At 49.3% G+C, this 14723-nt stretch overlaps 1 protein-coding gene across 1 annotated transcript in view; it reads left to right on the top strand.

The window, feature by feature from the left end:
* The window catches only part of SH3YL1 (SH3 and SYLF domain containing 1), a 39431-nt gene extending 30824 nt beyond the window's left edge, over nucleotides 1-8607 (top strand). Inside the window, exons 8-10 of the mRNA XM_062208896.1 lie at nucleotides 478-556; nucleotides 4544-4600; nucleotides 7775-8607. Coding sequence (XP_062064880.1) covers nucleotides 478-556; nucleotides 4544-4600; nucleotides 7775-7965 — 327 coding nt within the window. The 3' untranslated portion in view covers nucleotides 7966-8607. The remainder of the gene's footprint in view (nucleotides 1-477; nucleotides 557-4543; nucleotides 4601-7774) is intronic.
* The last annotated feature ends 6116 nt before the right edge of the window (nucleotides 8608-14723 follow it).

The raw sequence follows: 14723 nt of genomic DNA, 5'->3' as shown, positions 1-14723 counted from the left end.
TCCGGACAACCCACTGAGCTTCCCTTGCCACTCAAGCAAAGTTCACGTGGAAATGCCACCCATCCTGGGCATCTCGTCTATACAAATGTTGAGATACAGAACTTAGTGATATTAGTCAGTAGCACCAATGACAGCAGCAGCTCAGAGCAACCACGATATCAGGCCTCAGAGCTCCTCCAGGCCCCCTTGGCCCTTGCCGCAAAGAACGCCTGGAGGTGCAGAGTTTGAGTTTGTCACCACCTCTCCTTGCCAGTTGCTAGGATGCTCCCCATGTTACTCTGCCCGCAAGTCCTTGAGACCAGGCACTGGGCGAGCATGGCTCTGGGCCTCCCGGACCTGAGCCTTGCTGTACAGTTCCGTGACACTGGGCCGAGGCCGGGCATGTGAGTGCACAGTCGTGCTCAGGACGAGCTAGCCAGGGGAATGCTCCCAGGTCAAAGCAGGGTTTAAGTTCTGTCATGTGTGTTTGTTCCTCAGGCTAAAGATTTACCTCCAACACCAGCATCAAGACCCCAGCGGTCGTCTGCACCAGGCCAGCTGGACCCGGACTCGCAAAGTAAATATTTAGTTGCAATTCAAATACTTAATTATACTTAACAGTTGATTGCATTGTAAAACTTTAGATTCAAAAAGAAGAGTTCACTTTTCTTTTTTTAAGAGAAAAACACATTCAGACTCTTCTGAATAAGACAGATTCCCTTTGCCGTAATTTATAAAAACTTCTGTTCTCATTCATAAGCTTTCTTTACAAACTGATTTATCTTTGAAACTTTTCTTGTTTAGTTTCCTTGTCATTTTTTCCAAAGATTTGAAAAGGGAACAAAATAAGACTATTTTCATGTATGCTTAGAGATTTACATTTCTGAATATCAGTTTTACCACACATTCTGGGAGTGTGGAAGTTATTTAAGGTGGTTTTAAACCATATGAAATTCATGAAGCACCAGGCTTTGGTCTTTACCTCTCCTTCCATCGCTCATTTTTGTGTCAGGAACTCTTGGAATTCTGTTTTCATGTGTAGAGCTTGCCAGTAAATAATGGTCACTTGCTGGACACGGACGTGGCCAGGACTCGGCATGGGCCTGGCCCAGAGGCCTCTGTCCAGGGCAGAACTGCTGCCATGGAAGCTCCCAGGGAGAGCGAGCGTGCTGCTCTGAGGCCAGTGTGCTCACCTTCATCTTCAGCCTTCCTCCTTCCCCGGCGCACACGGCGTCTGCACTCACCAGGCACTGGTCCTGTCCCTCATGCTGCCCTGCTGCTGGCATTTAGGGATTCCTGGCCCTGCTTCGTGGAGTCGGTTCCTGTCCCAGGTCCAAGGGTGAATTTGCTCATATTTCCAGTGAGTAATGCATCCTGCGCCCTGAACCCATGCCAGTAACAGCGCAGACCGGGCCAGGGACTTCAGCCTGTCTCCCTTGTGGGTGTCAGGAACACAAGTGCCTTAGCTGTCACCTGCTGCTTGCAGGAAGCTGGATTAGAAGTCCCAAGCCATGGCTTAATTACTGTTCCCAATGCTCACCCCTAATTAATTCTGTTAACTGGTGACTTAATATTCCACATATTCCAATATTCCAGAAGCACACAGTTTATTCACATACTCTCCTACTGATGGGAATTAACTTTATGTCAGATTATATCAGCACCGAACAGGATAACTATCATCCTTCTAAACTAATGTCTCTGCATACTGCCATGTTGATTGATTGATTGACTTGTGAGATAATTGCTAAGAGTCGACATGATAGGTCAAAAAATATATTTTTAGGGGCTGGCACTGTAGCATAGCAGGTTAGGCTGCTGCCTGTAATGCTGGCAGCCATATGGGCAACACTTCAAGTCCTGCCCACTCCACTTCTGATCCAGCTCCCTGCTAATGCACCTGGGAAAAGTAGCAGAAGATAGCTCAAGTCCTTGGGCCCCTGCACCCACGTGAGACACCCAGAAGTTCCTGATTCCTGGCTTCGGCTGGCCCAGCCCCAGCCATTGTGACCATTTGGGGTTGTGAACCAGGGGATAGAAGATCTGTCTCTCTGTCTTTCCCTCCCTCTAACTCTGCCTTTTAAATAAATAAATCTTTTAAAAATATATGTATTTTTTAAAAATTTAACCAATGTGATAGATTACATTTTATGAGTTTTCACTACATTGGCATCTCCCCTGTTTATGTCCCCCACCATAAGCATGCTCCCCAATGTCTGGTCCCAAGACACACCCCACCGTGTGCCATTCTAACCACTACTACACCCTCTACAACGTCTTCCATGTGCACCCTCAGTATCACTGTCTTCCACGTGCTCCTGACCCTCACGGACCCTCACCATCACTCCGTCCTCCACATAGTCCTCCACATGGACCCTCACCATCACTCCGTCCTCCACGTGGACCTCCACCCTCACTATCACTCCATCCTCCACACGGACCTACAGCCTCACCATCACTCCGTCTTCCACATGGTCCTCCACATGGTCCTCTCTATCACTCCGTCCTCCACATGGTCCTCCACATGGACCCTCACCATCACTCCATCCTCCACATGGTCCTCCACACGGACCTACAGCCTCACCATCACTCCGTCCTCCACATGGTCCTCCACATGGACCCTCACCATCATTCCGTCCTCCACATGGACCTCCACCCTCACCATCACTCTGTCTTTCACATGGTCCTCCACATGGTCCTCCACATGGTCCTCTCCATCACTCCATCCTTCACATGGATCTACAAATGGACCCTCACCATCACTCCGTCCTCCACATGGACCTCCACCCTCACTATCACTCCATCCTTCACACGGACCTCCACCCTCACCATCACTCCGTCTTCCACATGGTCCTCCACATGGTTCTCTCCATCACTCTGTCCTCCACATGGTCCTCCACATGGACCCTCACCATCACTCCATCCTCCACATGGTCCTCCACACGGACCTACAGCCTCACCATCACTCCGTCCTCCACATGGTCCTCCACATGGACCCTCACCATCATTCCGTCCTCCACATGGACCTCCACCCTCACCATCACTCTGTCTTTCACATGGTCCTCCACATGGTCCTCCACATGGTCCTCTCCATCACTCCATCCTTCACATGGATCTACAAATGGACCCTCACCATCACTCCGTCCTCCACATGGAACTCCACCCTCACTATCACTCCATCCTTCACACGGACCTCTACCCTCACCATCACTCCGTCTTCCACATGGTCCTCCACATGGTTCTCTCCATCACTCTGTCCTCCACATGGACCCTCACCATCACTCTGTCTTCCATGTGGTCCTCCACATGGACCTCACTATCACTCCATCCTCCACATGGACCTACACCCTCACCATCACTCTATCCTCCACATGCTCCCTCAGCATCACTCCATCCTCCACGTGGTCCTCCACGTGGTCCTCCACATGGACCCTCACCATCACTCTGTCTTCCATGTGGTCCTGCACATGGACCTCACCATCACTCCGTCCTCCCATTCTAGGTTGTACTGGACTCCTAGACTGTCCTACACTACTTTGACTTCTGTAATGACTGGATACTTTCTCTTCACGTATTTTGAGATAATTTCTACCAACTCTTCCTCCCTTCACCGATGTGAAGCAGTGTTGTATGCTCTTTGGATGCTAATCACAACTTTGCTGTGTAGATCCACGTGGTAATCTTCCTGGGGTGTGCCTTCCATTTCTGAGACACTGTGACATCTTTCTGTGCTGTTGCTGTTAGGCTTTGTCCTCACTGGCTTCTGTGGTGAGCGGAATGCACTTTCCCATCTCCCTTTCCCAGTGCGGCTTTTGTTATGCAGAAATCTCAATATGCACCAGTCCCGTCTGTCCTCCTTCTGGTCACCCACCCACAGTGATGTCCTGGCACCTTCCTTAAATGGGTTCTCTGGGGACGTGCACACCCCCTCCCCGCCAGTGTTTATTTGGAGTTGCTCACGTCCTCCGAGGCCAGGGGCCATCACAGGCCACAGGGATGTGGCACAGGCGTCCTGGAAGAAGCAGCGTCCAGACCTCCAGCCCCAGAGACGTCTTTGTAAAGTCACTGAAGACAAGAATGTGGCTTGCGGCTCCTCTGCCTCTGCCATCCCTCCACAACCATGTTTCTCTGCCCTAGAAGAAGAAAAGCAAACCCCATAGGCCACCCCCGAAGTGTAAACCAGGGTCCAGTGCATGGGCGTGGGCATGGGCATGGCAGACCTCACAGATCAGGTGGCTGTGTGACCTGGGTGACGGACAGCTTTGTGGCTTGTCGTTGGCCTCTATCTCAAAGGGACTGTGAAGGCATTGCGCAACTTTGCTGTAAAATGCCTGCTCCACGCTCTCTAGTCTGTGTCAGCACCAGCTTCCCTAGCCCAGCCCCTTCCCAGAACGTGGCCTTCTGTGACCCCTGGAGACCCCGCCAGGCCACTCGTCCTGCGGGTGCTGCGCCTGTCAGTCCTGAGGACCTGAAATCTCTGCTCAGCCAGGGCAGGCTTTGCCATCACTGTGTGTTCTGGATACTAAACACCAGCAAGTCTTCTCATCTTCCGTCTCTTTTCCAGGCAACAGAAATGGATACAAGCTCTATCCTGAACTTTCCAGCTATCAGGAGAGAGTTGGTGAGTTACAGCTCTGACTCCTGTGCACCTTGGGATCACAGACTGGGGACTTGGAGAGGGTGTGCAGTCTACAGGAAGTGCCCAGCCTCTCTGATGGGCAGGAGTCCCTCCCTACCCTGATGACCGCTTCACATTTCAGTGCTGTGCTTTCTCTCTCCAACTTGCCTCCAGCTGCAGATGGGGAGATGACGCAGCCCTCCCTGAGACAGGGATGGCCTGGGGACCCCAGAGCCCCACCCTGGGGAAGGCACCAGCGGGAACAGGTTGTCCGGCAGCTTCCGAGCAGATACTGAGGGGCAGAGCCAGATGCGTTAGTTTTGAACATAACTTAATCCTCGTTGCACTTTCCCTAGGTTGTAGCCCCGCCAATCTGCTTTTAAGGAATTATTTTTATTTTTTATTTTCACATTCAAACATTTTGCTATTGTAGGGCAGTACGTCATAGAACATGCCAAGATTTGATAGTAAAAATGGTCCTTCAGCTTGTCTTGTGGAATGTTCCTGGGAGGCAGCTAGCAGCTGTGAACCAATGTGAGTGGGACAATCGAGAGCAAAGTCAAGCAGTCGCATCCTGTGCTGTTGTCACTGCAGTCACAGCACCGCGCTGCTGGGGAATGAGCGTTTCGTGTAAAAGTGGAATCAGGAGCCAGTTTGTTTACTAGCATGCGGGGAAACTGTTGAACACGTCTCTGGAGCAGAGCTGGATGTGTGGTTTCTGACGTTCTCCGGCTTTCAGCCCTGCCTGTGGTTGGAGCCTTCCTTCGGGCACCACCCCTGCCTGCCCCCGCAGACAGAGAGGCCTGCTGCGTTTGCCCAGTGGCCTGGGTGCAGCTGGTCACTGCTGTGCTGTGGTCCTGGGCCTGGGAGGGCGCCGGCTCCTCTCCAGGTGGCCACGGCAGGGGTTGAGCAGCTGGGGTACCCAGGACTGGACCCTCGGTTGCGGATTCTGCGGGAGCAGTAGTGTTCATTCCAGCGTGGCCGGAACTAGATTCTCACAGTGTGCAGCCTCCCCCTTTGTGCCTAGGCATCTGCTCCTCGGAGGGGTTCCTGAGCTGGACGCAGTTGACAGAGGACCGCCTGCTGGGACAGGTTGCAGAGACATGGGCTAGGAAGCAGGGAGGGAGCCTTGGTAGGTGACAGGCAGGTAGACATGCACCTCCTTTTGTCAGAGATGATGAGACACAGACTCTGCTTGGGCTCTGGAGAGACCTGGATTTCAGCCCCTGTGATTCGTTTGCCAGGTGTGTGACCGAGGTGATGAACCTCACCTGCCGTGGCAGTTTGGTTGTGGCTGTCTGGTTGTGGCTGGGTTTTGCGTTTGTGTTGGAGGATCCGGCACAAGTTGCACTCACAGCGTGTGCCAGTCAGCTCTCCCAGGCTGCCCTTCCATGCCGGCTGCTTCCCTTAAGACAAAAGCCCATTCCAGGGCCCTGGCTGAGCCTTAGTGGAAGCCGGCGCCGGCCCCACCTGGGTCGTTCTCAAGTCGCGTGTGCTGACCTCCCAACCTGTGGCCGCTGTTCTGCGGAAGGCCCGGCTGTACAGGATCATGGGCCGGTGTCCTGAGCTGGTCCCCCCAGAACTCCACAGCGGGACTCCTCAGCCCAGGCGCCAGGGCAGGTCAGCTGTTGCTGCTTCCTGGGTGCTTGGAGGCAGGGACTGTGCCTACCGCCAACACAGCACCACCGCCCCGGCTGTGACCGCTCTTGATGGCAGTGCGGACCCCACACAGGGCCTGGCAGACCTCCCTACCAGCCCAGGTCTCGGGGCCTCCCCGCCTACCCCACACCTCTGTCCACCCAGGTCCTGGGGCACCCGGGCAGGGAACAGCACAGGTTGTTGTGCACCGGTTCCTCAGGACCAACCGCTTTGTGCAGGCACTGTGGGTGCGGGTGTTGGTGTGGAAGCATCCAGAAGCGACTTCTCCGTGGGTGTGTGCTTTGTGCGTTCCATGTTTGCAGTCACCACCCACAGGTGTTTCCTCTTTATTCTAAGACTGCATGGGCATTTTTTGCCACATTTTTTAACCTTATAATTTAAAATGAGTAGACTACAAGCAAGTGGAATATAAAGTAACATGCAGAAATTCTCTTTTACAGAAAAACGTCTCTGATGTCCTTACATTAATTACATTAATTATTCCCCGGCTTCCCTGTGGAGAGCTGCAGCAGTGTCCTGAGTGTTGGGCAGAAAAATCCGTGCTGATCCCCCATGCCTCTTCCTGACAGGCCGAGTTCTGTTCATTGTTGCTGTTGTTGTCGTTATAGTGTGGGCTCAGACAGGAACTGGTCTTAGAGTTTGGTTATTTATATTTTCTGTATATCTATACTTAAATGCATGAAACAACATCACAGTGCTTCATTTATGCACAAAATTACGTGAAACAAATACCAACATCTTGGAGAGAAACTGTGGTTTTGCGCATTGTGCAGCCTGCGTTCTGCCTTGCTTCTCCCCTTGGCTGCTCCGTCCCCAGTCCGTTCTCTCTGATGCTTCTCAGACTTGCACGGCGGGCTCCTCCGTGTGCCGCTCTACAGAGTCAGTGCAGGAATTGCACCCAGCACTGTGGAAGGTGGGACAGGATTTCTGAATGGGACAGGATTTCTGAATGAAGCCTTCTGTGATAGAATTGTGAGCAGGAGTGTCTGCTGGGTGCCGTGAGAGCCCTCTCGCCAAGTGGTAGTGAGCAATGCAGACTCTGTCCCGGCTCTGCACGCTGGGACCCTGGCGCGGCCCTACCAGAGGCTCTTAGGTGTCTGCTTCCGCTGCGTCCTCACTGTGTGTGTGTTGGGGGGGGGGGGGGGGCAGTCAGCATTTCCACGTGGGGACTTGTTGGGGGAAGCAAACGTCCAGACCATAGCCAGGACTATTCTGTTAAAATGGGGAAATGTAAATAATAGTAGGATTACGCAAAATTCAAACTGCACCCCGACACTTGCTAATCCATAGGCAAAGAAGAATGTATAGTTCGACTTAGGTGTGGTTGGCAGATATCACTGCCGAACCTTTGCTCTACTCAAAAGAGAAAAACTTCGAGGATGCAGATTCCGTGCCATGGGTGCTGGCAGCCCCGAGGGCTCTGGGCTCAAGGTGCTAACTGATTCTTCTGCCTGAGCTGCACACACGTCCCATGTCCCCCCTGGAAAACTTGAATGATTTATTTTTTTCTTGTTTTAGGCAATTTGCCTCAACCAGTAGAAGTGACGGCACTATACTCCTTTGAAGGACAACAGCCAGGGGACTTGAACTTTCAAGCTGGGGACAGAATCACAGTCATATCAAAAACAGATTCACATTTTGATTGGTGGGAAGGAAAACTCCGAGGCCAAACTGGCATTTTTCCAGCCAACTATGTCACCATGAACTAAGCTTAACTTACTTGCTTTTCTGAGAATTACAATCATTTTCTACCTTGACATGACATATTCTCTACCTAAGCAATATTTGCTGTAAGCTTTAAAAATGCTTCTGCATACTTTTAATCTAATATGTAAAAGTTTTTTCTATATATTAAGATTTAACTTTTTACCTATCTTTAAATACTTTATACTAATTTTATCATATTTACTATTTAATGGTTAATATCCTGCAGTTTATATGATGATGGTTCTTTTGTGTTAATTGTTAAATACTAAACATTGGATATGGTAACTGGTTATTTTAATTTGAATTCTTGTGTTTAGAGCCACAAATGTCAATTTATTTCTGTTTACAAAGTGAATACAGAGAAAGAAGTCAGCTTGAATTAGAGTATTAAGAAAGACTTGGCCTTGCAGATTTAACTAGCATGAATCCTTAAAACCGCACCTTCAAAAACTGCTGTATACATTTGTAGTAAGAACATGATTTCAGAGAAGTTCAACCTCTGTGTGTCAGGAAAAGATGACGTCTGTGGATGTTTCCTCCTCGTGGGGCTGCATTTGCTCATTTCTGTCTGTAGAATCAATTTGTGATGTGAATGAGTTGTCCCAGAACAAATAAAAAAGATTTTAAAATTCTTGCAAAGTTAATATCTTGATTTTGTTGCTTTTATTTTGTTTTTGCTGGTGGGCATCCCACACACCTGTGCTGCCAGGTGCCCAGGTGTCCTCTGTTCTAGCGCCTGCCCCTCACCAGGGTGCTGCTCACTAACTGGCCACAGGATGTGGTTCTCTCTCTCACCCACACCAGCTCCCCCAGTGTGTCCACTGCCTTCAGCACACTCACGGGACCCAGCCACTCTGCCACTCCTGCCGCCCCCAGGGTGAGCCCCATCCACTCCAGCAGCCTCTCCTTTGCTCTAACCCCTGCTTCTCAGGAAACCCTCAGCCACCAGGCTCTCACTCTCTGCCTTTTTACCTGCTGTGCAGTTATCACAGCCCCACATTGTAGGTGCACATGTGTGTCCACTGTTTGACTACATAATTCTATCTTTTAAGATCTGTTTACTTATTTGGAAGTCAAGAGTCATAGAGAGGAGAGACAGACCTTCCATCCACTGGTTCACTCCGTGAATGGCCGCAACATCTGGTGCTGTGCCAGGAGAAAGCCAGGCGCACAGAGCTGTTTCTGGGTCTCCCATGTGGTGCAATAGCCCAAGGACTTGGGCCGTCCTCTGCTGCTTTCCCAGGTGCATTAGCAGGCAGCTGGATTGAAAGTGGAGCGGCTGGGGCTAGAACTGGTGCCCATATGGGATGCTGGTGTTGTAGGCAGTGGCTTTACCCACTACACCATAATGCTGGCTCCCTGATCACACAATTCATAAGACTCAGAAAAGGAGAATGAAGGCCTGCATGATCATCACCCAGCAAGAAGGGAAATGTAGTTATGTCCTCTTCAAATCCTGTGTAATTATCTCCTCACTCCAACTCAAGGACACTGTATCATCATGCTGAATTTGCCTGTGTTAATTTCATTGATTTGTTTTTATTGTATATGTAGTACATGGTGCTGTCTTGAATGCTTTTAAACTTAAAAAATTTGAACTCATAAAAGTGAGAAAATGAATTTATTCATTTACAGTGGAGCTATTATAAACAAACTATGGTTTATGTATTCAAGGACTTGAACACCAGCTGAGAGTTGAAACTTGCAGAGAACGAGATGGAAAATTTGAAGTTGAAAACTAAAGCAAGAAGACAGCAAATGCACTTGGCAATTTAGCACAAAAGAAAGAAGCATTGAATTGAAACATATCCAAACTGAAGTAGTACAGTAGCATTTCCTGACCATAATGCAAAATAAATGACCATGTCACTGAACTCCTCACAAAGTCTAAGTATAAAAAGGTCCACTTTATAAAGCAAAAGTTTATTTGGAAGACAGCAAAAGAACAACTTCCAAATATTTTCATCGTGCTAGCCTAACACAGCAAAACCCACCTGGGATCAGATTTTTAAGTCAGTCAATAACAAGGCAAAAAGAAAAAATAAAAAATTCAGAAGTCAAAACCACACTATTTTCAGATTATGGGTCTGTACCTTGGGAAGCCAAGCAATAGGCAAGTGAGAAAAAAAGCGCAAAGGTGCTCCATCCAGGTGATAAGGAGACTGGCAGATGGGTCTTCAGGATGCTCACAGAAACACAGGTCGTCGTCATCACAAAACTATGCCTGGTTTCAAGATCACACAAATTTATCTTTTGCTTTTCATGAACTTTTTGAAGTACCCTCATACAGAAGTTAATAGCTTTTATATCTACCAAGCATACCATGTAATATATTCTGGGTTTTACAACCCACTGAAAATGTTGAATACTGGGAAGTAAATAAGATCATTTTTAAAAATTGTATGAGGAAGACACCCCCAAAAGAACCAACTTGAACAAATGGACCACCGCAGCATGATTCTGGATGAGAACCCTCACAAGATTGTCCATATTTTCTCCCAAAAACTAGACTGGCGTGCTGAGTGGCCTCCTGGGAGCAACCCCAGGACAGCTCAGGTTCAGCAGGTGGCTGCAGGCGAGGGTGCACATTCAATCTGCGTGTGTAGCCAATGGCTAAGAGGGCTACTACTTCTCCATTTGCTGGGTTCTCTGTTGAGGGGTGGCCACCTTCCTTCTGCGATGCGAGCGATGACCCTTCCCAGCGGTGACCGTGTGGAGAGTGCTTCTCAGGGGTGCTTGAAGCCGGTCAAGGGCTTTGTGCTCTGGGTGGCGCCCACTGCCAATGGCTGCCACTCCCTGAGGTGTTCCCGTTTGCCATGGAAGTTTCTGGACTCTGCTGTCTCCCTGTGCAGGGCTGGTGGGACGCTGAGACTTCCAGAAAGGTTTTAAATTGAGGTCTGGCTAAGGATTCCTTTCTCTGCAGGGTTTTGCTGGCTGTTCTCTTCATTTTCACCAGAGCTTCAGATCGATTTGATCAGTCCCAGAGAAGGAGGAAATATTTTTATCGGTGCTGTGTGAAGTTCACGTGGTGATGCAACGAAAATTGTCCTAGGATCTGCCACTACCCAGAGCAAGGACAAGGGACGGCTACCCATGTCTCCCTGTGTTGTGTCAGAACTCTTCTGCCCTGTGAGGTGAGCACCTCCTGGTGAGTCTCCACCCAGCACCCTCTCCTCTCCTTCTGCCACAGGCATTGTGGACAAAGCACCTGCCCACTGTGAGGCCGGGAGCAACCCTGGTCGTCTTTGTAGCCATTGCTGGCAAATGCAGTCAGCAAATGGAGCTGAACTTGCAGGAGGACACAGGCGCTGCACTGGATGAGGCTGCCCCACAGGGCTCTGGGTCAAGGTCAAGGTCAAGGCCACAGCCCCTGGCACAGTGAGGATGTTTGACCTTGTCGTCTGCCCAAGAACCAGCTTCTCTGTAAAGGACTCCAGGGAGAGCAGGGTCCCAGGAGGAGAAGCAAACTCAGACTTTTCTCTGGAGCCTCCACCTGCAAATAAGCCAGAAAATTCCCCACACAGGAGGCCCCAGGTAGTCATTCGTGATTGTTACCTTCTATTTAATTTCTCAAGCTCCCTCCTAAAATCAACTGTAGTTTGTGTTGTTGTACATAGTGATGGTATTCGACAGCATGTTTGCTCGCTTTTCAGTTCTGCATCTTTTTTCTTCCATCTGGAGCCGTTACCCGGGATTGCATCCTTTCAAAGGCATGTCCTTGCCCAGGAGCTGGGGCTCCAGAGCTCAGGCACACTTGAAACCCAGAGTCACGAGTCACGGGTTGCAGGTGTTGGGGGGGGTGCGGGCGTGGATCCAATGATGCTATCTGGGAGGGGGGGGAGGGTGCTGAGGGCTGCTCCCTGGGAAGCTGTTTCTCCAGAGAGGGTTGGTTATAAAATCTCTAGTAGGGGGCTGACGCTGTGGTGTAGCAGGTAAAGCCGCCGCCTGCAGTGCCAGCATCCCATATGGGTGCCAGTTCGAGTCCTGGCTGTTCTACTTCCGATCCAGCTCTCTGCTATGGCCTGGGAAAGCAGTGAAAGATGACCCAAGTGCTTGGACCCCTGAACCCATGCGGGAGACCCAGAAAAAGCTCCTAACTCCAGGCTTCAGATTGGTGCAACTCCAACTGTTGTGGCCAACTGGGGAGTGAACCAGTGGACGGAAGACCTTTCTTTCTGCCTCTGCCTTTCCCTAACTCTGCCTTTCAAATAAATAAATAAATCATTAAAAAAAAATCTGTAGTGGGGCCCAGCCTCTCTCTCTGCTTCCTGGCTCACCGTGCAGCCCTCCCCACCATCAGCACCCTCCAGTCTCACCAGATGGATGAGCCATTGGGGCTGCCAATCTTGGATTGTGAATCTCCTAAACCATGAGTCAGAATAAACCGCCTTCCTTCACCTGTAGCCTGAGAGAGCTGCTTACAGTCATGAATAGCTGGCTAATGCCAGCTGTAGAAGACATGAAACTCCATGCATTTAAATTAGGATGCAATTTGGTGACCTGTGCATGAAAGAATCCATTACTATAAAACAAAACAAAACAAAAAAACACTGAAGCATGCCCAAAGCTGCTCCTGACTTTGGTAAATGCCCTATCCCCCACCACAACCTCTCTGGTCTCCTCTTGTTCAGGGGACCTCTAGTCTCTGTCAGAGCACTTGTGCAGCTTCTAAGAGGGTGCAGCCTGCCACCGTCTGCACAACTCTCTGGCCTGCTCCTTATAATCCACATAACCACCATGAGGTTTGTCCGTAGAGCACAATTTGTGGATCATTTACTTGGTTTCTTCACCAAGTAGTATTTCACAACCTGATTGCCACAATCTCTACCCTTCACCAGAGACAGACAAGACAAAGGGCACAGGTGTTTCCTACAGGCATTCACATGGCAAGTGCCAGAAATGGAAGGTGTGGGGAGTGGTGCAAAGCTGCCAGGTGTTTTCCACTTTCTTACCCCCAGCCGCCTGGCACCAGAGGCTGGCAGGGTTGTCAGTCTCTTCACTCTAACAGGGTCAAAGTGGCGTCTCAGTTGATACTAATTTTATTTTCCGTTCTAGTTTTCATATCACCAATGACTGACTGTTTCAAGTGCTTGTCTGCCATCTGTCTTCCTTAGCAAATGGTCCAGTTTTCCCATATATACTGGTCTGTCTGTTTCTCGTGTTGAGTTTGAGACTTTACATACTTTGGACCAGCTATCTTTACCAGACACGGGGCTTGCACTTGCCTCAGAAAGATGTCTTCATTCCCTCACTGGCATTTCAGTGATGTCCACTTCATCTAAGAAACCTTTACCCAAAATTTTCTCCTATGGTTTTGCATCTTAAATTTCATATTTTACATTTAAGTTCATGATCCATTTTGAGATAATTTTCATGAATGTGGGAGAGATAAGATTTAAATTATTTTTGAAAAATAATCCTTTCTCATGTTATGCTAGGAATTCATTGGGTTTCCTGGACCCAAGAGCTGCCTTTTCAACAATTTTGAAAATAAATTCTAAGCAAACTTTCTCAAAATAGTCATTTTCTTATTCTGTCCCTTTTATTCCCAAACTCGGATTAAACATGTGTTGCAGACTCAGTCTGACCACCCTGTTTCTTGCCCTCCCCTGTGTTTTCTCTCACTGTGCTGTTTGGATGACTTACTGAGATGTGACTTCCACTTTCCTGATTCACCTCCATGTGTCCAGTCTGCTGTCTTGTATGTTCTGCAGAGTTTAGATTTTGTTGTCAGGGTTTCAGTTTTCAGTGATGGAGCAGCCGGGACTCAGGTCCTCCAACGTGGGATGTTGGTGTTGCAGGAGACGTTCCAACCCGCTGTGCTACGATCCCAGCCCAGCCAGTTCCAAGGCACCCAGACAAGGTTGTTTCTCTCCCATTATGTGCATGCAGCCTTCAGAGCAGACTCCGGCCGCATCCAGCCAGGTGTGGACATCACCTGCCCCAGCGACTCCTGCTTTCACGGGGTTACCTCCCTGCATTCTTAATTTTTGTACCAGCTCAGCATTGCTTTTAAAAATCCAATATTTGCCCTCTATTTTAATGGGCACTGGGAGTATCAAATCTGATCTACTGTTGCAAATGGAAGGCTTTTAAATCCAGGCTGCTATAACAAAGTACCATAGGCCAGGGACCTGGAAACAATGCTTACTTCTCAGAGTTGTGGTGGCTGGGACGCTGGGATCAGGGCGTCCTCACATGGTGGGGGTGGGGGAGATCTCTCAGGGTCCCTGCCATGAGTGCTCTAATCCATCATCAGTCCCCCAAGGCCCCTCCTGACACTGCCACATTTGGGATCAGGTTTCAACAGAAAACCTTCGGGAGACACAAGGATTCAGGCCATAACAACCTTTATTTCTAATTCATCTTGTTGGTTTGTTTGGTGAGTTTCCTGCAGTAGCTTTCCCCCTGGAGCTGTGTCCCTCACAGTGAGCTGGTTGCTAACTTTCTGGCTTCTCTGTCATGCTGTCTCCTTCTGCTGCCTCGCCATGTCTTCTCTGTGATCGCCATTTATAGCAGCAATCGCTACCCTGCTTTCTGTGGTGGACGATGTGTGCAGTTGCAATCTGAATCTATTCTGGGAAACAGTTCCCTCCCTCCTTCCCTTTGTCCTTCCTTCTTTCCACTTCTTTCCCTCGATTCCCCTCCCTCCTTTCCTTCCTTCCATTCCTGATTTCTGTTTCCTTTATATTTCTAATGATAAATAAATTGGGGTTTCTAAGCCAGTATAGGTACTGCTTGACAGAAGATGGGCTTAGGT

Source organism: Lepus europaeus, chromosome 13 (assembly GCF_033115175.1).
Source record: "Lepus europaeus isolate LE1 chromosome 13, mLepTim1.pri, whole genome shotgun sequence".
NCBI classification, from domain to species: domain Eukaryota; kingdom Metazoa; phylum Chordata; class Mammalia; order Lagomorpha; family Leporidae; genus Lepus; species Lepus europaeus.
Note: the sequence above shows the minus strand (reverse complement) of the source record. Positions and strands in the feature narration are given on the sequence as shown.